The sequence below is a fragment of the Acomys minous genome (genome assembly GCF_964271855.1).
Source record: "Acomys minous genome assembly, chromosome: 14".
Classification (NCBI taxonomy): domain Eukaryota; kingdom Metazoa; phylum Chordata; class Mammalia; order Rodentia; family Muridae; genus Acomys; species Acomys minous.
Genome location: NC_140496.1, coordinates 74,436,780 through 74,463,087, shown reverse-complemented (window position 1 = coordinate 74,463,087; position 26,308 = coordinate 74,436,780). Strand labels below are relative to the sequence as shown.

Sequence of the window (26,308 nt, the reverse complement as noted above, 5' to 3'; positions counted from 1 at the left end):
TTTCTCAAGGATTACTATCCTGTGCCACTTGTTAACCAGTGTCTTTGAAATAACTGCTATTTCTGTATGTTGACTCGGGTGGAAATATAGGAAATTTGCTAAGTCTGGGTTGCTATGTATCAGACATAATCCTTCAAAACATATACATCCTTCTTTTGAAAAACAACTTGGAACACTTTGTCAGGAAAGAATTGTATTTTTGAGTCTAAAAATTTTGATTATACTGTACTAGTATCACTGGGTTACATGGATGGTGTGACCAGTGACTGGCAGTTGCCCTTTTTCTTTGGCAACATAGAGACTGAATTTCTAACACAGCACCATCTTCTCATGGGACATCAAGACTTGACGGAGCCTCACTGACTTTCATGTCTCATAGGTGCTGCCTGACACGTCAGAGAAGTGTGTGTCTGTTTACCTCCAGTAAAGAGAACTCAGGGAATCTGGCTGGGTTCCTCCAAACTTTGACCTGTGTGTTCTCCCCTTTGCAGATTTCAATCTATCATTTTTATCAGAATGAATTTTGAAATCCCAATAAAGGATTACTCAACAGCTCCCCTCTGTGTGTGTGTGTGTGTGTGTGTGTGTGTGTGTGTGTGTGTGTGTGTGTGTGTACATGTACCTTAGCTTAGGGATGAAAGACAGAGAACGTATGGGAGTTGGTTCTCTCCTACTACCATGTAGAGCTCAAGAGTAGAACTCAGGTCATGAGGTTTGGCCCCAAGCTCCTCTACCCTCTTGGCTAGCTTACTGCCACACCCAAATTACTTTTATTAAGAATGGTATGTGAAGACAGTAAAGTCATATTTGTTTGGGGAATAATGAGCTTTGAAGCAGAAAAGGTTAACATATGACAGACTCTTTGGAGCAAAACATCAAAATTTGATATTTCAAATCTCTCTGTGGGTTTGTTAATTATCGATGGCTAGACAGCAGCTGGTATCAGTCAACACACTGCTGTGACAGACCTTCACAACACCCCAATGTAACACCTATAATCTTCTCCTGTGACAAGTTCCTGCTACTTCTCAGAAAGCCAATTTCTTAGTTAAGTCTGAAAGTCCTGCCTAGTGCTCCTGGAAGTCATTTGGCTAACTACAGCTATAAGGTAAAATTTGAAGTATGGATTTTTAAGGGAGTATCATCAGGGAAAGAAGTGCCCACTTTTTTCATTCTCCACTCTCCTTTTGGAGACCTAGATTCCAACTTGAACCAAAAGATGAAAGTGGAAATACCAGCATGGAAAAACACAAAGCCATTAAGAATACAGTGGCATCCCATACTCTCCACTAGACTCCTTTTCCATGAAAAGAAATACATCACTGTCTTATTTAAGCCATCTTTATACATTTTCCTTGCTTCTCACTGTGCCCAAGGGGACTGTGGTGGCCAACTAGGTGTGGGAAGTACTGATAGACCAACTCACTGGTAAAATGTCCAAAACCAAAGTGTACATGAACGTAAAAATACAAACAGAAAGCTCATGTACTTTAAAAGACAAATGATAAAGCACATCAGCGTAATTTAGTAGCCTTCTTGAAATCCATCAAGATGTCAAGAACCAAAAATTACTCATTTCAAAAAAATGATCAATGGACATTTTGTTGTACCAGCATAGAAAAAAGAAAACAACAACAACAACACATGATTCATTTTAATCTCCATTGATTGGCTAACAGTAGTTTTCTCTATTTGAATTGACATAAAAATTTTAAAACATAGAATAATAACTTGAATAAAAATTTAGCCGCTGTCCCTTTGTATACTGTGTTTTGAAAGCTCCCCATGACCTGTGCAACAATTCCTTCCACACACTCCATTCTTCACCCATTCTGTGTGAAACTATCCCTACAAAAATGTGGTAAGGAACACACCCTGTGTTCATCCCCTATGGTTTCTGCCTCTATCGATAGTGCCTGGTTTGATTTAAGAAAGCGTCCGCCATCTAGCAAAGAATTTAACAGGCAGACAGTGCAACTGTTTCATCTATTTAAAAAAAAAAGTATGGGTTCTATTTGAAAAGCTACATGGACGCATTTTCTAGTAATTTTTCTACAGTCCACTTTTTAAAAAAATATGTTAAAGATGTATATATATATTTGGGAGTGTGCATGTGTGTAGGTGTATGTGTGTGCACAGATCTCTGAGAAGTGTAGAAGGGAGAGTGTCAGGACCACTGGAGCTGGGATTACAGAGTGCTATGAGGGAGAACAGCATGTGCTTTCATACGCTGAGCAACCTCTGCATTCCCCACTGCACTACCTTTAGTAAGTGATGCTGAATGGGGCTTCCAGGTATTCCAGCCACTTCTCTAGGACACAGTTGACTCTTGCCATAATCTCATGGTACTGATATTTGTACAGCGGTACGCACATGAGGCAACATAGCTTCAGACTACCTTGATATAGCTAATTTGTACGTTTGGCCTTGGCCTTGGCTTTGAAGTTCATACTATTATCCACTAGTCTTGCATCTTTCACAGTGAACAAAAATGTTAGATTCACCTTTACTCCTAGTTCTTTTGAGATTGGATTTCACTCTTGCAGTCCAGGCTGGCCCAGACTTTCCTTGAATTCAGGCCTTGCTCCTGCCTCTCACATTCTAGGGCTATAAGCATTCCCACTACATCTAGCTTACATTCTAATATACACTTCCTGATTGATTGATTGATTGATTGATTGAAGCTTTGTGGATTTGGGCGTGCAACAGAGCTCACACAGTCCAGAGAATAACTGTGGCAATCAGTTTCTCCTTCCACCTGTGAGTCTCAGGTATCGAACTCAGGTCATCAGGCTTGGTGGCAGATGTTTACCTGAGGAGCCATTTCACCAGCTCTGTTTCTCTGTATTCATTGTAAATGCTGACATCCAGTGTTGCATTGTGAAGGGACTGAATGAACATGACCTAAAATATTCCAGACTTAGGGAAAGTCTCTCATCCGCGGACTAGCCACAGGGAAACCCAAGTTCCTTGTGCTTGACAGTTATCTTCATTGAAATTCCGGGGAAGAAAATCCAATGATCCGTGCCAACAAAGGTCACTCAGAGTTTGATAATTATTAAGATTGCAAAACTTCAGAAGAGTAAAAGTATTTTCCTGCCCACAGTGTGTGATTATATAGAGAACAACAACCTCGCACAGTAAAAGGTAGGAAGCAGAAACGACTGAGGGGAGCAGTCAGTGAGTGCTTCCTAACACAGTCCTAGGCTCACGATGCTATCCTACACATGACACATAGGCTGAACATAAACTGAAAGTGAACTTCTGTCTCCATGCCTTTAGAGTAACTCCAGGCCTCTTATCCAAAAAGCTGGTATTTTTCTTTAGTTTTAGATAATCACAAATGTTCTTACTTATTCATTTTCATGCTGTGTGTGTGTGTTTGTGTGTGTTCTACATAAATGCTGTGCCAGCAGTAGCCAGAAGATGGCATCAAATTACCTGGAACAGGAGTTGAAGGCATTTGTGTGGCACCATGAGGGCGCTGGGAAACAATCTCAAGACTTCTGCAGGAGCAGTAAGTGCTCTTGACCACTGAGCCGACTCCACAGTTACAAAAATAACTTTTGAACACTGAAAGATTGCCTCTCCCATTGAAATGCTCATCACTTCAAAACTGAGAAAATTATCACTGTCACCTCAACATAAAATGTCTTACACCTCAGCTATTCCTTATACATTCATATTGAGTGACACGTAACAATGAATTATGCTGTGTTATAAGAAGAGTTTCCATCATATTAACAGTGGGATTTGCAGATTTTGGAGTTGTGATTTTTTTTCTTTTATTGAAACTAGATATGTTTCCTTCTCTCTACTCCTCCAAGTCCCTCCCCACCTTCCCTCCCTTCAGAATCCACCCATTTTCATTCTCTCATTAGATAACAAACAGGCATCTAAGGGATAATAAGAAAATATAAGAGAAATGAAAAAAATCAAAGTAGGATGATATAAACAAGCAGAGGAAAAAGAGCCCCAGGAAAGGCACTAAAAACAGATATAGATGCAAAGACAGCCTTCTTCACATGCTCAGGGATTATATAAAAACACAAAATCAGAAGTCATAGTATATATGCAAAGAAGCCATAGAGTGAAATAAATAAATAAAAGAATATATGAAGGAAGGAAAGTAGGAAGGAAGGAAGAAGGAAGGAAGGAAAGATGTTCTAATATGACATTATAGGATGAGGAACTTTAAAAAATGCTACTGAATTTGTATTCTGTTGGCCACCTACTGCCACCCCCGTGGTATCTACCTTTAATAGTAGTTTGTTTCCAGCATGAGAAGATCTTCTAAATACATGAGAACTAACACCCATACGAACTCACAGAGACTGAGGCAGTATGCACTGTGCCTGCACAGATCTGGGTCTTAGAGCAGGAAGAGGGGACACAGGCCCCAATCCCTGACCTTGAAGCTATCTCCAATTGATAACTACTTGCAGATTTTTTTTTAAATGGAGCATATATCTAAGAAACAGCTACTCATAATTCTTCCATTCAGTCCAATAACTAAAACTTCTGTGTGCTTTTTCAAGTGTTACTTTCCATAAATGAGTAGACTCATATGTTCTATATGCTCTCCTGGCACTTAAGTTTACTCTAAGGTTTAAGCGCTTTTTCCCCCAAAGGATGACACATATTACTTTGTAATTAAGATTACTCTGCTAGCATAGATGAGAATTTGAATTAATGGAGGACTCTGTGATGGAAATTAACTAATTTGCCAATTAATTATGTAGCGGGATAGATTGCAAGCATCATTCATACCGTTTACACATGTGACAACCTGAGGAAGCAAAGGCTATACAGATGATGCATCTCGTGGAACCTTTACTGTTATGTCAGCAAGAAAAAGTTAAAATAATGTGGTTTTTTAGAAGACTTGTTTTTAATTTTATTCTTGTGTGTGTGCACACCCGTGTGCATGTGTGTGTGTGTGTGTCATGGTGGGGAGGGACTGGAGAGTCAATAAGAAGCTGTCAGACACTGGAACTAGAACTGGATTAACAGGCAGCTGTGAGCCATCCAACAGAGGTGCTGGGAACCATATCTGGGTCTCCTGCAAGGTCATCAAGTGCTTTTAAGGATGCTGACTCATTTCTCAAGTCCCAGTAATGTGTATCCATAGTAAATGCAGCATATCACATTACTTTAGGCTTAAAATGTTTTGGGGTGAGCATCCTTGTAGTGAAAAGAGTATATTTTAACTAAAAATGAACTATAATCCCAAAAATGTAGGGTATGTATTTAGATCAAATACTTGATAACTTTACACAGCATACAGCATATGTGTGTGAATAAATATTTCTCATAATTATTTACCAACCCTGCCAACCAATCCCAAGACAGAGTTTCTGCCATAACCAGAACTTTGAAATGACAATACCGACCACCCTAGTAAAACAACACTAAACACAGAGGAGGCTGTGTGAACTGTCCTTGGGATTTATGTTAATTACATGATAACAGCAAAATATATCAACATTACCTATTTAAAATTATTTCTTGGAAATTTTTACTTGGTGCTAACTTAAAATTTACCTGTATGTATTTTAATCTTCATCACCACAATTTGGTCATTTCTTTTTGGCTTACACTATCCTAAAGTAACTTAGAATTAATATCGCATTTTAAAATCTTAATTTAAACTTCAAGCAACCTTTAAAAAACTCTGATGGGGTTGAAGACTAGATAGTTTAGTTTTACAGTTAAGTTTAGTTGTTTAGGGGTTAAGATGTTTTTAGGTCTAGATAGATGTGTTAAGTTGATAATGATGAGATATGATAGATAACTGATTTACATTCAGAATTTTAGACCCACCAAGATAGGAAAGATGTTTTCGCCAAGGCTGCCAAACACAAATAGCCAAAACACAAAGAGTGTAACATTTATATAATTTCTGATTGCTCCATGGTTCTTCTTGCTGTAGGTAGTTTATCATATGTATGTATGTATACATACATATGTATATATAATATATGTAATATATTATATGAATATATATAAAATATTTAATAAAAAATTAAAAACCTCTAGTTTTGCAAGATTTATGGGCAAATGGCCAAATACAAAATTAAAAATGCACAAAACTCTGATAGTTAAACAGAAATTTGAATCTTCCCCAAAAATGAATTAAAAGAGACAAGCTAAGCAAATGTGTTGTTTCTAGAAAGGGAACTGGGAGTGGGCTGGGGTGAGAAACAGCTTCTGTGGGATATGTGGAAAAAATAAGCTATCATGTCTATCCATGTTCACATCCTTGTCACTCAGTAGTGACATATAAGGATGCTTTGACTATAAGGGTGCTGACAAGCAGGCACTACCAAGCTCCCAATCCTTGCTTACCATCGGGCCATAGGAGAAACAGGAAAGGGCACCACTGGCTTTCTTTAAGAACACTTTTTGCTTTTCTTTTCTAATACATTTTATGGTCATATATCATAATGATGGTAGATTTGTATATATTACTGACATTATGTGATTGTTCAAAAATGATTCCTCTCATCGGGCAGCAAGGTAATGACATTTCAGCAATAACACTGCAAAGGTAGCAGAAGTATGGAGGACAGGAATATTGCTCCTCAAATAAGAAGCATCATTGAGCTAAAAAATATAATAAAACAAAAAGATTCAGGAGAGCTCTCTGCTCTGCATCTATTTGCCAAAAGCCAGAAAATAGATTTACAGTGATAACAAGTATTCATCCTTTATTTCTACCATGGGAAGAGTCAAACCTTGAAACAGGATGATGCCTCATCAGTCCTGGTGAAGGCACCAGAAGAATTTTCTTATTGACTCACTCTGCATTCCATAGTCTTTGCATTCCATTTCTCTCCTTTCCCTCTAAGACAGCATCCATAGACACCCACAGTCATTTGCCCTTCTCTTATCACCTGTGGAAAAGTTCATTCCTCTTTATTGAAGTTGCTGCACAAATCTCAAAGCCCTCACTTGGAGAACTGCTTATTCTCTGGGTATCTCCTGTACGTTTCTGAGTTACGCATATTAATAAACTTTCATTTGCTTTTCTTTTGGAAATCTGCCTTTCATAACAGGAATCTGTTACAACTGGGTATTCTTCAGCTATTATTACTATTATTATTCCACTACATCTTGAACTTGAAGCTCCAAAGTTACTGCTGTAAACTGAGTTACACCAGGAGACTTTCCATCCACAACATAATTTGATTTCCCCAGGAAAAGAATGCCAAAGGGTAAAACTTATCAAACCCAATTTACATTTATTTTTAAGTCACAGATTTCTGTGGGTTTTTTTAAATACTATTTTAGAATTTACTGCCTAAAATAACAGGAGCTGTTTCACTTTGAACAACTGAGAACTGGACAAACTGTTCTGTTTGGAATACAGCAGAGTGACTTATAATTATGCAATATATTCCTCTAAGTATTTGTCATGATAGCATAATTAATTCAAAATTGTACAGGACTAAAGAGGCAAAGGGAGCAAAGGTTAGGCTAATATAAATTAGCACCAGATCATGCTCTTGTAATTACATTTTTTTCAATCTTCAAATAAGAATAGGTTGTCTTCACAGTGATATCATTGAAGATGCAAAGTAGATGTAGAAGAGAAAAATCCTCTCTTTCCAAGGGCTATAATAAATCAAACAAAAACTGTCATGTGCCTACATGTATATAAACTTTTAAAGGAGAAGGAAGAGAAAGAAATGTAGAATTGAAAAACCACATCCAGGCCAGTGTGAGATAGTGCATTTGACATGTTTTCTTTTCCTCCTCTCTCCGCCAAAAGATGATTCTGACTTGACAGAGGTCAAAGGAGCCTGGCAAAGGGAAGAGCCGGTCAGCTGACACCATGTTTAAAGGTGATTGATGATGTCTCCCTCAGCTCCCCCCACTGCAACCATCTGGCTTGGATTAGAAGTCTCTTTCACACTAGCCTTTATTTCCACATGTGAAGGACTACTTGAGGAAGGGGGCATTAACTGCCCTGTTGAGAGATTCTCTGAATGCCTTCAGTTGAGAAAAGGGAGGTAACTTGTGAAGGACTCCCCGCCTACTTACTTCTCTGACTCCTAATTTTCATATCATGTATTTTAATGTCTGAATAAACAGCCACGTCAAGCGGAGCTCCTATTCAGACATGTTAGTTTCCAGCTCACCACCGACTTAATCAGATCGCATTCCCTCTCTGTGTCCTTGGTTCCAGCATTGATGAAACAAATAAAATCCCTGAAGAGCTGAAGCAGGTTCTTAAGCGGGGCACAGAAAGAACTGGCGAGTGCTCAACTTCTCGAAGCCCTATGATCTCTGCAGCTCCTGTGTCCTCAATTGTCCTACACCTGTCCCTCTCTTCCAGGACTCCTCCACCTCTCCCTGGAACAAGTGGTTTCCAGTCCTCGAAACCCACTGAGTATTAAGGCAAAGGCAGAGAAACACAGCAGCAAAGCTTACGTGAATTCCATTATCATTCGTTAAATATAATCAATATCACCCCACACAAAGCAATCAAGTTTCACGAATGTGCCTTCAGTGCAATGCACACTTTGATCCTATCATTACCACCCTCTACCATAACCCCTAGCGCTAATTATTCCCTTTCTTGACTTACAATTTTCTGCTAGCTTACTTCCTCTTCAGTTCTGCATCACAGTTGTGTTCAGGAGATACGGAACAATCTTTCTCCACACCATGTTAAATGTGCAGGCTAAGATATAGCTCAGACTCAGACATCACTTATGAAGTCTCAAGAAGCATAAGGTACTTTGTTGGTACATATTTTTGCAAGAGTATGAACGGGCTGTGTGTTCTTGATACAAAATTCTTAGGACCAGAGTAGTTTAAACTTCAGTTTTATGAATCTTAGAATATTTACATATAGTTCACCAAATAGACACCTCTAATAAAAAAAAAATCTCCAAATCCAAAAAACATCCAAAATCCCATATTCAAAAAATATTCAGACTGAATCCTTATAAGCTTTTATTTTTCAATGGACAGACCAGGTAATGGAATGCCCAGTGGTCGCTCCCCATCGTATTATCCTTGCTTGATTTTACAAAAGCTGCTAATATCATCTGCTATCCCATGAACTTAGGTCTTTCTGTTACTGATCATTCTACTGTGACACAACTGTCATGTACATATAAGAAATTATTACTTATTAAATTTTAATGAACAAAAGAAAAGTATCAGTAAAACCCATGTGCTTTCAGAGCATCTAAATAAAAATGTGGAGAGATCATTGGCATCATAACAGTGACAGTCATTATTAAAATTTTGATATCTGACATTATCTTTATTCTTGTCCGTGTCAGAAGCAAGGAGGAAGGATGATGCGGGGACTACACTGTTTCCACTCTCCAGCTGTGGAGTGCAAACGAGAAAGTGACTGTTATTTCACTGTGTCAGAATTATAACACGGCAGAGGGATATGCTGGCACCCTCACTCCAGAGTGTGGGACACGGTGTATATGGGGTGTATATGTGAGTGCGTGAGGTGTGCTCCTGTGTACATGCAGGTGGAAGCCTAAGGAGGATGCCAACCATCTTTCTTAGACACTTTCTGCTTAGTGGACATGAGGTACATGCCCACCAACAACAAGCTGTCAGTAGCCATTTGTCTCTGCCCTCTAATGCTGAGTTTACCGGACATATAGCTAGGCTTAGCTTCTTATAACGGGTGCTGGAAATTCAAACTCAGGGGTTTTTTTTGTTGTTGTTGTTGTTGCTGTTTTAGTTTTTGTTTTTTGTTTTTTGAGATGGGGTCTCTCTGTGTTAGCCTTGGCTGTCTGTCCTGGACTCACTTTGTAGACCAGGCTGTCCTTGAACTCACAGCAATTCACCTGACTCTGCCTCCCAAGTGCTGGGATAAAAGGCATGTGCCACCATGCCTGGCTCAAACTCAAGTCTTTATGCTCACTCAGTGAGTTTTTTTAATCACCTGGTGATCTTACCAGCCCTCAAAGTCCACATTCTTTACCCTTGCTCGATTATGCCTTTTTATTACCAGTAAGATGCATAATGATGAGATATTACTCACTAAAAATATCAATAAACAATAAATGCTATAATTTATCCAGAACACAGGTTTATTGATATTTATTAATTTTTCTTGGCTTACATTCGGTAAAATGTGCCCAAAACAGCATTGAGTTTGTTGTGATTGTATGACTCATTAGGGCCTGTTTTTCTTAATAGCTATAATGTCTTTACCTTAGTTATGTGTATGTCATATTTCTACTTTCCCTTATACTAGTCATTTGTGGAAAACGTGCACCATGTAGGTGAAGGTGCATGTGTGTATAGAGATGCAGGTGTTCAGGTACATGCATGTACTTGTGTTGCTGGGAAACACAGAGTGGTTTTCTCTAAGGGTGTGAACTCTCGCTGGGTCAGCCATGATTCCCCAGCAGATGGTCCCAAACCTGTGGGCAGCACGAATTGGACATGTGGGTTTAAAAAAAATGAGGTTACAAAGTTTGGTAGGCATGAAAGAAGGCATGGATCAAGAAGGAATTGTGGGAGGGGGTAAGTATGGTCAAATTACATTGTTTGAATTTCTCAAAGGGTTAATAAAATAACTTTAAAAGAAGGCACTATTCAAATAATTTGTTTAAAATGTACTTGAAAATACCATTGCTATTCAAAAAAAAATTAAATCAAGGAGATAGTTTTCACTGAATTATTTGTTTTTTAAAAAACATAAAAAGGGAAATAATAGCGTTTTATGAACATGCATACAAGGGAAGCTACTTTATAATGGGACTGAACATCTGGACAATTTAAAAAACAATTTATATATTTAAGATAATTGCAGTACCATTGCTAATTTCTCAACCAGGAGCCTATCATAATTATGTGATCTAAACAAATACAAGGAATATTTTAGTTTCTTGCTATTTAGACATCTAGAAGGGATGGTAAATGCAGCCTTCGTGAATTTGTAAGAGTTATCCTCTGAAATTTTCAATTCCTTCAAATCAGAGAAATAAGCCTCAAATTGGAGGGCACTCCGCTTTAAAATGCAGCACCAACTCAGGGTTACTTAGATTAATTAACCAAAGAAATAGAATGTTTTGCTTTATTGAATTTCTTATAATAGCAGGAGGAAAAATGTGTGTTGATTTAAATGTGTCTATACTCAAAGATAGCTTATTTATGAAAATAAAAATAATGTAAATTTTTACATACATGTCCTCTTGAGCATACAGGCTTAAACATGCATATATGATCACATGATCACTCACTCTTGCTTGTAATGTAAGGCTTGTAATGTAAGGTAAAAGCATCTTCTGACAGTCTGGTAAGCCACAGTGGGCCTGCGGAAAGGACCAAAACCATCGAGGCAATAGCAACATTTCCATTCTGGTTCACAAGATGGACCATTTAAAATACTGACCTGGAATTGAGCGATGCTGTTCATTCAAAACAAGAGCCTTTATCCAAGACTTATTCTTCCTGTTAGTTCCAAATAGAAAAACTAAGGGCTCATGAAGAGGTCAGACTATAATCCAGTAGGAAGCAGTAAATACAAACTCAATCACCTCTGCAAGGAAGCTGCATCTGATACCTTAGTGGTCTATAACTTGGTGATCAGTATAAGGACAATATGAAGAGTGGGTGGGTAGTTATATCTCTATCCAGTTTATGTCTTTGCCTGGTGAAGACCCACTTCTTTCTTTTTCTTTTTTCTTTTTAATTAATTTATTCTTGTTACATCTCAATGGTTATCCCATCCCTTGTTTCCTCCCATTCTTCCCTCCCTCCCATTTTCCCCTTACTCCCCTCCCCTATGACTGTTCCTGAGGGGGATTACCTCCCCCTGTATATGCTCATAGGGTATCAAGTCTCTTCTTGGTAACCTGCTGTCCTTCCTCTGAGTGCCACCAGGTCTCCCCCTCCAGGGGACATGGTCAAATGTGAGGCACCAGAGTACGTGAGAAAGTAATATCCAACTCTCCACTCTACTGTGGAGAATGTTCTGACCATTGGCTAGATCTGGGTAGGGGTTTAAAGTTTACTGCCTGTATTGTCCTTGGTTGGTGCCTTAGTTTGAGCAGGACCCCTGGGCCCAAATCTGCCTATCATAATGTTCTACTTGTAGGTTTCTAGGACCCTCTGGATCCTTCTACTTTGCTATTCTCCCATGCTTCTCTCATCCAGAGTCTCAGTGGATTTTCTCCCCTCTGTCCCAGTTTCCTGGTAAGAGAAGGCTTTCGTGGGGCATGCCCCTTGGACTAGTATGCAGATATAAGTGAGTATATACCATTTGAGTCTTTCTGCTTCTGAGTTAACTCACTCATTATGATCATTTCTAGCTCAATCCATTTGTCCACAAATTTCGTGAATTCCTTGTTTTTAATATCTGAGTAGTATTCCATAGTGTATATGTACCACAGTTTCTTTATCCAATCTTCTACTGAGGGACACTTAGGCTGTTTCCATGATCTGGCTATTATGAATAAGGCTGCTATGAACATGGTTGAGCAAATTTCTTTGTGTGCTAGAGCATCTTCTGGGTATATTCCAAGGAGTGGAATAGCTGGGTCTTGAGGAAGCCCTATTCCCAGTTTTCTGAGATAGCACCAGAGAGATTTCCAAAGTGGTTGTACTAGTTTGCATTCCCACCAGCAATGAAGGAGTGTTCCTCTCTCCTCACATCCTTGCCAGCATGTGGTGTCGCTTGAATTTTTGATCTTAGCCATTCTGATGGGTGTAAGATGGAATCTCAGTGTCGTTTTGATTTGCATTTCCCTGATGACTAAGGAGGTTGAGCATTTCTTTAAGTGTTTCTCAGCCATTTGATATTCCTCTGTTGAGAATTCTCTGTTTAGTTCCAAGCCCCATTTCTCAATTGGGTTATTTGGTTTGGTGGTGTTTAATTTCTTTCTTTTTTTCTCCTTTATTAATTTATTCTTGTTACATCTCAATGGTTATCCCATCCCTTGTTTCCTCCCATTCTTCCCTCCCTCCCATTTTCCCCTTATTCCCCTCCCCTATGACTGTTCCTGAGGGGGAATACCTCCCCCTGTATATGTTCATAGGGTATCAAGTCTCTTCTTGGTAACCTGTTGTCCTTCCTCTGAGTGCCACCAGGTCTCCCCCTCCAGGGGACATGGTCAAAGGTGAGGCACCAGAGTTTGTGAGAAAGTAATATCCCACTCTCCACTTTACTGTGGAGAGTGTTCTGTCCATTGTCTAGATCTGGGTAGGGGTTTAAGGTTTACCGCCTGTATTGTCCTTGGCTGGTGCCTTAGTTTGAGCGGGACCCCTGTGCCCAAATCTGCCTATCATAATGTTCTACTTGTAGGCTTCTAGGACCCTCTGGATCCTTCTACTTTGCCTTTCTCCCATGATTCTCTCATCTAGAGTCCCACTAGAATGTCCTCTCCTCTGTCTCAGTTTCCTGGTAAGTGAAGGCTTTCGTGATATTTTGGATATTAGACCTTTGTCAGATGTAAGGTTGGTGAAGATCTTTTCCCAGTCTGTAGGCCGTCGCTTTATTCTCTTGACAGTGTCTCCTGCCTTACAGAAGCTTCTCAGCCTCATGAGGTCCTATTTATTAATTGTTGACATTTAGGCCTGGGCTGTTGGTGTTCTGTTCAGGAAGTTATCTCCTGTGCCAATATGTTCCAGGCTCTTCCCCACTTTTTCTTCTAAGTGACTTAGTGTCTCTGGTTTTATGTTGAGGGAAGACCCACTTCTTTTAAAAAAAAATCATAATTTTTTATTTAACTGAACTTGAGTCCTCTGGAAGAACAGCAAGTTGTCTGAACCATTTAGCGATTTCTCCAATCATTGGTGTCATAATTTTATTTTTATTTTTTGTGGTTTTTTTCAAGTTTTAAAGCTCCACTAATGATCATGAAAAATAATTTTGCAATTAAATCTGAGAAATGAAAAGAAGCTTAACACAAGTTGACACAAAATAATGTGCATTTTACTGTGAAAGGTGCCATAATTTATCCCTAAGGATCCACAGAAGATACTATATACTCCTTTTTTAAACTTCAGCATTTTTCAATGAAAAGAAGATTCTCCCAAGCTTTGACACTTCTGGGAGAAAAAAAAGGAGTCAGAGGCAGGTACTGAACTCACTCCCCAAGGGCACTAGTATCTCTCAAGTTTGTGCTTTCTTTCCACTGATAATTATCAAGCTAACTGAGAGATCTGTCTCTGGTTATAATTTCAAATTCAATATAGCATCATCTGGAAGCTGGAGAGACCACTTAGTGAGCCAGCATATGGATCTGTGTTCAATGTGCCGAACACACACACATTAAGCTGAGTGTGGTACAGCATACTTATAATCCCAGTGTTGAAGAGGGTAGCATTGGAGGACCCATAGGATTTGACAGCCAGACAGCATATCCTACCTTACTGAGGTTTGGGGGACAGTAAGGGATCAAATCTAAAAAAAAATAATAGAAGCAAAAGAAAAAAATGCTGCAGGTGCCTGAGGAACAAGCCTTGAGGATGACATGTGAACACATACCAACATATGTGTACACAAGTGCTCCTGCACATTTACATACAAAAGGTGTCATCTATAATCCACAAGATACCGATTGCTATTATAAGGGCTCTAGCTACATATAGCAGTACTGGACTTTCACTATGTGCTTTGACAAGACATGCTCATTGATGTAATAGTGGTACAGCCATTTTAAGAATAACCAACCACTTTCTGATGGGATTTAAATTTTACTTCAAAAGATGAAGTGCACACCTGACACTATTGTCAGGCCAAAACCATATAGTTAGACAGACCATGGAGAGCCTATGACTATTATTTTGATAAACAGACATAGCATGAATCTAATTCCAAATAATTTACCACTAAATCCACAGACAAAGTCAGACAAAATTCCTTCATGTAGAAGGGAACTAGGCATGAACCCTAACACCCAGTTATGGAGCTACTGAAAATTTTTAGCTATGCTGAGTGGGAGAGTTAATTTTCTCTAATAATGTAGTCCCTGGCAAGTCAGACAGGCTCCAATGGAAGATCTATATTCCAGAATATTTTGGCAACACAAATTGGTATCCATGGAGGAAAAAGGACAGAAAATTGGGAGGGTAGGAATGAGGGTAAGAGTTGAGGGAGATGATTATTATCAACACAAATTGTTTAAAATTCTCAAAGAACTAATAAAACCTTTCTAAAAGGCATAAATCATGCATTTGTTAAGAAAAGGAGGCAGAGAGTCATGAACAAAGTTTGGAAAATACGATAATCAATCCGTGTATCTCTAACAGAGATGACAGGTTAAACCTCACCTACGTGTGCAAACTGAATGGTCCGAACATGACCACTGTTTTTCTATATGCCCACTTAGCATACACAATTCCCATTTTTATTTATTATTCCTGTGTGTGTGTGTGTGTGTGTGTGTGTGTGTGTGTGTGTAAATGTGAGTGTGTACAGCTTACAACTTTTGGTTCCTCAAGTTGGTGGCATACTCCTTTACACACTGCGTCGTCTCACTGTCCCCTTAAAAGACTGGCCAACAGCAGAGTCACTGAAGGATCAGCAAGCCCTTTACAGTGACTGAATGACCTCAACAAGGTCAGATATAACCCACAAAGAATCACATGTGGAAAAAATACCATCCTGGGGACCTTGATTTAGTGGGGGGAGGAGGGGGACAATGAAAGAGAGGTGGGGGCAGAGAGATGGTCTTTTCTATTGTTTTGCTGAAGAAATCTACATTACTCTTTCATTAAAAATACTAAACTTTTTAAAAAGTCTGACATGCTACTAAAACAAATTTTTAATACACTCAAAGAATTTCACAATGATTAAAATACTCAACTGAGGTATCCTGGGCATGTAGAGCAAAAGTCAAAACCGGGGCACAATTTTTAATTTTTCCTAAAGAAGTGAAAGTAATGATGAGTACAAGCTTCTAGTGGTGAAAAAAAAAAACACACACGCACGCGCACGCACACGCGCACACACACACACACAGGCTGTAGAGATCCAAGGGCTTCATCTGTGGCCACCATCTGTATAAATCACGCCTAGAGCTGACATGCAATTTTCTGTGTGTCCCCTGAGAAGTGGCCCTCAGGGCTTAATTATTGATGAAGAGATATTTCTTCAAAGTGGCCCAGTCAAGACTGCCTCAAGGGGACATTCATAAGTACTCATAATATCAATTTCCAAGCACCTGGGAGATAGGGACTTGCATAGGCTCTTTAATTATTATGATACAGGCAGAGGGAAGGAGGAATGCGTTACACAACCCAGATGAAATTTCCCAAGAAAATTATCAGGATGTATAAAAAAAGTGAAATACCTGAGTGACTGTGAGGAAAGAGTATTAGTACAATCCAGGAAAAAACAAGTTTGGCCTCCTCCATCCAGGAGTTTAAGCAACTATTGAGAACAAGTGTAGTGTGCTAAGAGATACATGAAAATTCAGAATTTTTTCCCTTGAATTGCATGTGCTTGCTCAAAAAAAAAAAAGTCATCTCATGTTTCAGTTCTATGGGATTTCTTTTAGGAAGGGAACAGTAAACTGCTTCAAACCTTTAATAGATATGCACACCAAAATATTTACCCATTCATCAGCTTTGATATTGTATCAAAATCACTAAAGAATGTATCAATATATGCAAGTTATAGTTTGGATTAAAAAAGAGTAAGAAAAGGAGAGAACCTGGAATTTTAATTTCATTCCACGATTTAGATGTTTTGCATACATAAGGCCTCTGCAATATAATTCCTTTGTATTGCCTACAAAGGCCTACACTAGAAGGCCGGCAATAAGACAGGATTAGATGCATACTTTAAGTAGCAATGAAGACAAACTGAGTCTTTAATTTGACCAGAATGTCATTAACTTCCCCATCCTATCAAAAAGAGTGGCTTTCTTCTCTTTTCCTTTTCTTTTTCTTTTTCTTTCTTTTTTTTTTTTCCCATTCACTTTACATCCCATGGTATTCTCCTCCCGGTCCCACCCTACTACCCTCTTTCCCCTATTCTGCTCCTCTTCTCCTCAGAAAAGAAGAGCCCCTCCCCTCAGCCCTCCCCAGAACATCAAGTCACATTAGGCATGAGCTCATCCTCATCCACTGAGGCCAGGCAAGACAGCTCAGCTGTGAGGATAGTTATCAAAAGGCAGGCAACAGAATCCATGTCATAGACCACACCTGCTCAACTTACTAGAGGCCCCACATCAAGATCAAACAGCCCATTGGTTACATCTGTGTAGAGGGCCTAGGTCCAGTCCGTGCATGCTCTTTGGTTGGTGCTTCCATCTCTGTAAGCCCCTGTAAACCTAGGTTAGTTGCCTCTGTTGTTCTTGAGGCATTCTTGTCCCCTCTGGATCTTTCTATTCTTCCCTCCAACTCTTCCACAGCCACCCTAAGTGACAGCATGGCGAGGATATGGAGAAAAGTGAACACTCCTCCATTGATGGTGGAACTGAAAAATTGTACAACCACTTTGGGAATCAATCTGGTGCATTCTCAGAAAATTGGAAATAATACTACCTCAAGACCCACCTATACCACTCCTAGGCATATATCCAAAAGATGCTCTACCATACAACAAGGACATTTGCTCAACTATGTTCATAGCAGCTTCATTCTTAATAGCCAGAATCTGGAAAAAAAAAAAAAAAAACTAGATGTCCCTCCATGGAAGAATGGTTAGGAAACAGTGGTACATTTACACAATGGAATACTAATCAGCTATTACAAACAAGGAAATTTTGCAATGTGCAAGCAAATGGATGAAACTAGAAAGGATCATCCTGAGTGAGGTAACCCAGACTCAGAAAGACAAACATGGTATGTACTCACTTATAAGTGGATATTATTCATATAGTACAGGATAAACCATACTACATTCCACAGACCCAAAGAAGCTAAGTAAAAAAAGAGGGCCCAAGGGAAGCCCTTCTTGTATCTCACTCATACAGGGAAATAGAATAGACAGCAGAAGTGGGTGTAGAGACAGAACTGGGTAGGAAAGGGTGTGGGAGAGAAATGAAAAGGGATCAGATGTGGGGAGAGTGGGGAGGTGAGGTGAGGGGGCTTGGAGAGAAAAGGGAAACCAAGTTGGGGGCATCTCTGAGACAAGGTTGTGACCTGCAACAGGGTAGGCTCCAGGGAGAATATGGGGATGACTCTAGCTGAGCCTCTTAGCAGCAGAGGACATGGAGACTGAGGAGGCCACCTTCTAACCAGGCAGGACTTACGGTGGTGGGAAGGGAACACCAATCTACCTCTAAATCCTTAGACTCAAAGTTTACCCTGCCTACAAAATGTGCAGGGATAAAGGTAGAGCAGATACTGAGGGAGTATCCAAGCAATGCTTGGCAGAGCATGAGACCCACCCCATGGGAGAGAGCCAGCTGTGGATACCATTCAAAATACTCTGCTATGCTTGCTATGATTGTCAGGAGCCTAACATAGCTGTCCTCTGAGAGGCCCGACCCAGCAGCTGATTGAATCAGACGCTGAGACACATAGTCAACAATTTCCATAATACATACCTGGTAATACTTTGAATTTCACTGCTTTTCACCTTTCTCACAAAACTGAGATTCTGCTTTAAAAGAACCTAAGCCTTTAACATGTCTAGGAAATCTTTAAAGGCCAACAAATTCTATCCAAAGGACATTGTAAAAACAGCTCATATAGTCAATATGGGCTACCATTTCATTTTTTATTAATTAATTTAGTGTGTGTGTGTGTGTGTGTGTGTGTGTGTGTGTGTGTGTGTGTGTGTGTGTGTAAGTGGGCATGCATGTACCACAGCACACATGCCATGGTCAGAAGACAATTTGCATGAATCAGTTCTCTCCTTCTACTGTGCTGGCTCCAGGACTTAACTCAGGTCATCAAACTGAACAGCAAGGACTTTTATTTGCTCAGTCATATCGCCAGACCCCAAACTACCTTTTCAAAAGCATTCATTTTATGTGAAGTTATTTTATGTATCTATCCTCACATCTTATAGGTGGGGGGAAAGAAGATCAATTTCAATTTAGCTGATGAAGAAAGAACAGGCCATAAAAATAAAATACATAATTATCCAAGGAAATAGCCGAATCAGGATTTGAACCAAGGTATTTTTATGTTAAAATCATTTATTTATTCATTTACTTTATTTCATTATAAAAATTTATTAGAGAAATATAAACAACACATGCCAAAATTAACCACATCCAAAAGTCATGCAACTTAATAAATTGCCATATAGTTAGAGTTGTATATACAATTGTATGATTTTAAATATGTAAATCTGTAAATATGTATGTAATGTATATATGTATGTAATATATGTAAATATTTAAAATGTAAATTTTAAATATGTAAAAAATATGAAAAAATTTTTGTTTGTTTAGGTGGTGGTTTAAATGCATAAAGTTTATCCAAATACTAAAAGCATAGAATTCATTATGAAGTTACACAGATTCCATTTTGAATGAAAGTTCTAATATAATACTTTTTTTCAAAAAGTAATTATGAAATAAAAATTGACTTTTAAAACATGAATTCACACAGAATTTTTTAGTTCTAAACACCAGTAGACAACTGTACTATACTGTCTAAAGTAAAAGTTATTCTTTGTTTTAAATGCAGACACTTAGTACCTATGAATGTGTTATTTTAAGTAAGAATAACAAAAGCAATAATGATCACAAATTACAGGAAATTCATGAAGCTATTCAAAATCACCTCAGTAGCACAATTGACTCCAGGATAACACCAAACACCCACACTACTGTTGCAGGAGGCCATAAACCACCTTCTGTCTTGAGAAAGATTGAAAGAAAATGACATTTAAAAAGCAAATATGTCATATTTGAAAAATAAAATTCTTGATTATAAATAAATTTACAAGAAACAAATGTGTGATTACACATTTTAATTAGTGTAGAATAGAAATAAAATAAATTCTTTGTACAGTTGTGTGTATGAGAGCTCGCCTGTGTGCATGCTGCACGTGTGTGTGTGTGTGTGTGTGTGTATGTGTGTGTGCCTGTGTGCATGTACATATCTGTTCAAGTGTGAGGCCAGAGACCAGTCTTTCTGGTCTTTCTTCAGGACAGACTTCTGTCCTATATTTTGAGACAGAGGTTTTCACTCCTAGCTACTGAGCCTGGAGAATCTGTCTCCGTCTCTCTACTGCAAGATTTTTAAATTCTGGAGATAAAACCTTGGTAGTGACTCCTGCTTACTCATTAAGCCCAGGGCCACGTCCCCAGCCCATGCACACAATTTTAAGGACTGAGAGAGATCTATGTTACACAATTGTTGCTGTAAAAAAAAAACAAAACAATAAAGTGGCCATTCCTACTTTTCAGTGGCCTCTTTAACAACCCTGAAGTTTGGACTATGTCAAAGGTTTCCTCATAGCTTGCCATGGCATTTTAGGACAGCCTTCTTTTTCAGTCTTCTTGTGTTTTATGTACATGCTCAAACTTCTGCAACTTGACCTCCTGCTTTTGAAATCTCCCAGAGTGATGTCATCTTTGTACTCCATGGGGAGGTCTAGTTTTCAGTCTTGCTACTGTTGCAGGCTTACTTAGAGTTTGGTTGGATGATGTGTTTGAATGGCTACTGTGTGGTTACTTAAGGCCCATGTTACCCCAGCATTAAACCTTAGATGTTACCATTCTCATTAATTTCTTATTATTATCATTCATCTTTCCAAACAAATATTTTTCTCCAGAATATATAAAAGGAATCTACACAATTCTAGTGGATTTTAGAGGTAGACAATCAATCAAGCCTGTGTGCTCTTATTGAGAGTAAATAGACCCAATCTAAAGTCTCCCCATTGACAGATTTATTATTAGTCATAAATATTATAAACTTTTAGGTAAACTACAAAGCTAATCCTCTGAATATGTGGGCAAGATATTTTTAATGATGGAAATACATGAGAACATGCCCTGCTACAGAAACATGAAGGATGCTACACACTAGCATCAATGAAACTAGATATGGTTTAAAGAAGATAAGCAGATATATGTTTGTACTACTCAAGCAAATCACCTACAAAAAGAAATTCTTTAAAACTAAGAGTGATCCATAGAGCAGCTTAAAATTTGAAGAAAAAAATCACATGTTCCATAACTAAAATGCATTATTTTTAAGCAAAAAGCTTAAAAAATCTTAGTCAGTTGCAATTCCACAAGCACTATCATACCAAGTGTAAAAATAAAGAGAGGGCTGGAGAGATGGCTCAGAGGTTGAGAGCACTGTCTGCTCTTCCAGAGGACCTGAGTTCAATTCCCAGCAACCATATGGTGGCTCACAAGCATCTACAATGAGATCTGGTGCCCTTTCTGGTGTGCAGGTAGGTGTGCATGTAGGCAGAACACTGCATACATAATAATAAATAAATAAATCTTTAAAAAAATAAAGAGAGAGGAAAGATATACACTCAGAAAAAATGAAGTGAATAAATAGATAACTCTCAGTTCTATAATGTTGAACACTAATTTTTCCTCCCTTGCCTCCTCGTTCCTCCCCAGGAGCAGAAGCAATTATAATAAAGGATGTCCTGAAATGTATTTAGCTATCTCTGTCTATTTTGAATCCATGTCTTCTTTTTCTGAAACAGGTCCTTCCAATTCACATTCTCCAAATCATTTCCTTTTGTTTTCATTTTCCAAAGTCCCCATTTTTAAATATCATTGTCTTCTTGGCTCAGCAGAAGGCATAGGAGCAGTAACTCAAAAGCCATTTTAAAAAAAGATTTTATTTATTTATTGTATATGAGTGCTCTATTTGCATGTACAGATGTAAGCCAGAAGAGGGCATTAGGCCACATCACAGATGGCTGTGAGCCACCATGTGGTTGCTGGGAATTGAACTCAGGACCTCTAGAAGAGCAGACAGTGCTTTTAACCACTGAGCCATCTCTCAGGCCCTCAAAAGGCATTTCTATTTGACTCAAAATTCACTCTGTTTTGTGGCCAGCAGATTGGAATTCTTTTCTTTGCTTCAGGGTAATTCGGAACAGTCACTCAGTGGTAATTCAAGGGAAGGCCTTCAGCTGTGATTGTGGTGGGAAGAGAATAGTAAGAAGCAACTTAGTTTAGCTGTACCATATTAAAATGACTAGGATATGGGGTTAATAGCTTTCGCTATAACCATTCATGGTCTCTTCTGATTATCTTCAAATGGGAGTGGGGAGCAGGATATTGAAAAAAAAAATCAAGTCGTGCATTCTCCACAGTTGTGTGGAGAGCGTGGACTGACTCTGATATGAACTCAGGTATCCCATATTTGACAACCTCCTCTGGGTGCGGAGGCCTGAGGGCACTCAAAGAAAGAATAAGCAGGCTACCAACATGAGACTTGATAGCCTATGACCATATAGTGGGGGAGGAGGTCTCCCTCGGTCATAAACCTAGGGGAGGGGAATAGGGTGAAAGCGGGAGGGAGGGAGGAATGGGAGGATACAAGTGATGGGATAACAACTGAGTTGTAATCTGAATAAATTAATAAAAAACAAACAAACAAAAAAGTCAAGTCCTGAACAATCATTTTTCCTTGTTGACATCACATTCAATCTGAATGAAGAAACACTGTAAAATTTATGCTGAGGTTAGAGAAATTGACCACCGGCCAATACTGACCTACTTTGAAATTCACCCAGGAGAGCCTGGATTTAAAAGTCATGCTTTTCAAATTTTAGACTGTGTCAAAACAGTAAAGCAAACTGATACTTTTAACTACATAGCTTTCATTAGTGCACTTTGGACCACTAACTGTCGTTTGGGAGTGATTTTTCTGGTAACATCCTTTGCGTCATCTTTATTTGTTAACATTGGCCTTTTCTCCTGATAAGAAACTGTGTACCTGTAGCAGGTTCACTCTAATGTTGTTTTATTAGTTGAAAGCCATACTGATTTCAACTTTGAGAGGTAGGTAATGTGGGCAAGACCACCCAGCCTGAGAGGAGCAAAGCTAGGCCCCAGTCCCAGTAGTTAGCAACAGAAGTCAGACTCTGAGCCAAGCCATGTAACAGCAAAAAATGACTTGACATCCTGTGCCATCCTGCACTTTCCACAAAGAGCGAGGCTTGGTTGTCTGGGCTAGGTCTCACCATGGATGAGCACATCCTTTGTAAGTCTATGTTCACTCCAAGGAATACACCAGGTACAGTTTAGTGAACTTACTCTCTACTATGTCCCCACCTCTCCCCACCCACATGTGATATAAGACAGAGGCTAAAAATTAGAAAGAAATAGAAATAAAACAACCTTGAAGACTTCAGTAACTTGACAAAATATTTCATATCTGATTGTGGTACCTGATTCTAAAGGTAGCTCACTGGGAAAGTTAAATCTCTACTGTATTGGGTGGCTACCACCGCCTCCTCTTTTTTCCCCAAATATCAATTGCCTTATCAATATTGTCCTTATGCCCATCTATTTCATACTTTTTTTTTTTTTTGGTTTTTCGAAACAGGGTCTCTCTGTGTAGCCTTGGCTGTCCTGGACTCACTTTATAGACCAGGCTGGCCTTGAACTCACAGCGATCCACCTGCCTCTGCCTACTGAGTGCTGGGACTAAAGGCGTGCGCCACCATGCCCAGCTTCTATTTCATACCATTTTAAAATTGCCTCCTTATTCATGTAGTTGAGACAAAGACAATAATCACCATCACATCAACTTCGCCATGATGGCTTTTAATGACTGTGTTCAGGAAAGCCTTTTGAGTCTGACAGAAAGCTAAGCGTTCATAATGTGCTCTGACTCTTCAACACAAAGAGAATTTCAGTAGGTTAATAGGATTAAGGGAGACATCTCTATGTGAGATGGTGCTCCAGGCTTAATGTACTTTTCCTCACTGTGTTATATTTTAATGATTGATTTCACACTTTTTCGTGGTATTTTTATCTCATGAATCATAGTTATTACTTTGAGGGGAAAGTAAAGTACTGTGGGTGACAAAAGATGCTACTGATTAGAGAGTGTGGCACACACATGAACAACACAAAAGCTGAAGAAAGGTGAGTGCCCGCACTCCAGGGTCTAAGACACCCTCAGCTGACCAGCCACACAGAGTAAGGTTACACTCACGTGAATGGAGTGGGAAGGCTAGCATGATTAAATGTTCTTGGGTGAACATTTTATACAATTACTGCCTCACTATCTTCACATTCTCCATAAGACTATGGATAAAAACTGTATTCCAAGACAAGCGCATGGCAAACAGAAGGAATGCAGCTAAGCTTGGAACACTATTCTGAAAATAAACAAAAGCCTTCCAATCGGGACATTTTGATTCCTGAAGTCTGTACAGCCTAGATGCTGTCAAACCAAACCAAGCCAAACATGGGTGTCAGGGGAGTTAAATCAAAGTTAGTTACCAGAGGACCCTGACCTCAGTCAGACATGGCATTATCCTGTGCCCTGTACACACACCAATAGCTCATTAAATCCAGAATATTGTTCAATATCCAGAAAAGAAACTATGAATAGAAGTCCTAAGTAAACTACATAGAAATATCTACATGTTATCCTTTATCTTTTATCACTAGAATAAATGTATCAGAGGCAAATAAGAAGTCTGTTAAAAATACCACCTTCCCTTTAAGAGCATATAAAGGTTCTTTATCAGTGACAGAGGAAAACTGGACAAAAGCAGTTATCCTGCTGCTAACAGGTGGTTTTTAAACTTGAATTCAAAGGCAGGAAACGGGGTGGATGTTATTTCTAAACAAATACACAACGGGTGGGAGTGGGCCAGGAGGGAGGGAAGGAGAAGGAAGAAGGGAGAAAAGAGAGAAGAGATTGCAAATATGCTACAGGAGTTTTGTTTTGTTTTTACCTCACAGAAAATCCCTAAGCAAAACAGAACGGAAAGAGGCTTTGATTCCGAGTGATTAAAATCACCCTTATAATTCAAGCTTCCTCCCAGGATACAGACACTAAAGTACCTAGACCTCAAAGAAAACATTTTGCTGTTTCAAGTAGGAACTTAATTCTCAAAATGATGGGATTGTTTTGCAGAAACACAGTACAAGAAAGGATTTAAAAAAAAAAAACTGTTGAGAGAACAGGGCAGCTTGTATATCCCCTTCCGGGGAGGATGTGCTTTCCAATGCCCCTTACACTTCATTCCATTCTTCCAAATGTGAAATTAAGTCGTAAACAATACCCTGGTCAGCACAGCTAGAGACAACGGCCTGGATCTTGGAATTCTACACTCCACTTCTGCAGACAACAGAGGCTCTGCTATTGTAGCTGAGGTCACTGGGTGAGTGTCCCCAAAGCCACGGAGTGGACAGAACTGTAGTTAGAGGGTCGCCTAGAAGGGAAGGAGCACTTTGGTCCTTTGGAGTTCATGCCTCTGCACTCTGACCTTCTAGGTCACTGTGACTAGAGTAGAAAGAAGAGGCTACCTTTAAGTCTCCTACGAAGTGACCAGGTCCTAGTCTCAAGACGCCTTGTCGGGCTTGGCCTGCTAAGTCTCCCCAGGGAAACTTCGCGGTCAGCCGCTCTGTCCCGGGCAAGCCCCTAGACCCTCCCGCTCCTCTGTGGTCCTCCCACCACGGGGCCACGGTTGGTACCTCGATGTCCGGCGCGTCCCTGCTCAGCACACCCGCCATGGCAGCGCTTCCCGGCCTCAGTTTCCCCGAACACAGACCCTCTCTCCTCGGATGCAGCCTCCAACCTCGCACCGAAGCCTCAGCTTGCCCCAGCGCTGCTGCAGACTGCCCGAGCCAAGACAAGCGAGAAGGGGCGGGGCTATTTTTAAAAAGACACGCCCCCGAGGCGGGGCAACGCTCTTGGCACGCCTCAAAGCCGCCTAGCCTGTCCCACTAGTCCCAAGTTCCCTGGCTCTGCTCCAGTGAACTTGTAGCTGTATTGGCCTTTGCTCCCTAAGGCGCAAGTTTGGTAGGCAGTTCAGGCTTCAGAGATCCACAGAATTAAAAGCAAAAGATTGCGTCTTTGGTGTTCTTTCTATGCCCTGTGTCTGCAACGTGCAGAAACAAAGTCTAAAGAGCAACTGGATCTTCCAGAATTCTTCAGGAACCAGGCAGTATCTATGTTCCTCTGGCCATCAGCAAATACGCTGGCAGGATTTTGAAGCTACTTGGGAAGATTAGTAGTCTGGGGGAGCCTAGGACACAAGAAGACAGACATCAGCACCTACAGTGCAGAGCTCCAGAGCAGCCCGTAGATCAGTGGTTCTCAACCATCCTAATGCTGCGGACCCTTTAAAACAGTTTCTCATGTTGTGGTGATCCCAACAATAAAATTATTTGTGTTGATACTTCATAACTGTAATTTTGCTACTGATGTAAATAAAAATGTAAATAAATATCTGTGTTTTCCA

At 39.6% G+C, this 26,308-nt stretch overlaps 1 protein-coding gene across 1 annotated transcript in view; it reads right to left on the bottom strand.

The window, feature by feature from the left end:
* The window catches only part of DPYD (dihydropyrimidine dehydrogenase), an 867,929-nt gene extending 842,227 nt beyond the window's left edge, over positions 1-25,702 (bottom strand). The window contains exon 1 of the mRNA XM_084756838.1: positions 25,539-25,702. Coding sequence (XP_084612964.1) covers positions 25,539-25,577 — 39 coding nt within the window. The 5' untranslated portion in view covers positions 25,578-25,702. The remainder of the gene's footprint in view (positions 1-25,538) is intronic.
* Between the last annotated feature and the right edge of the window lie 606 nt (positions 25,703-26,308).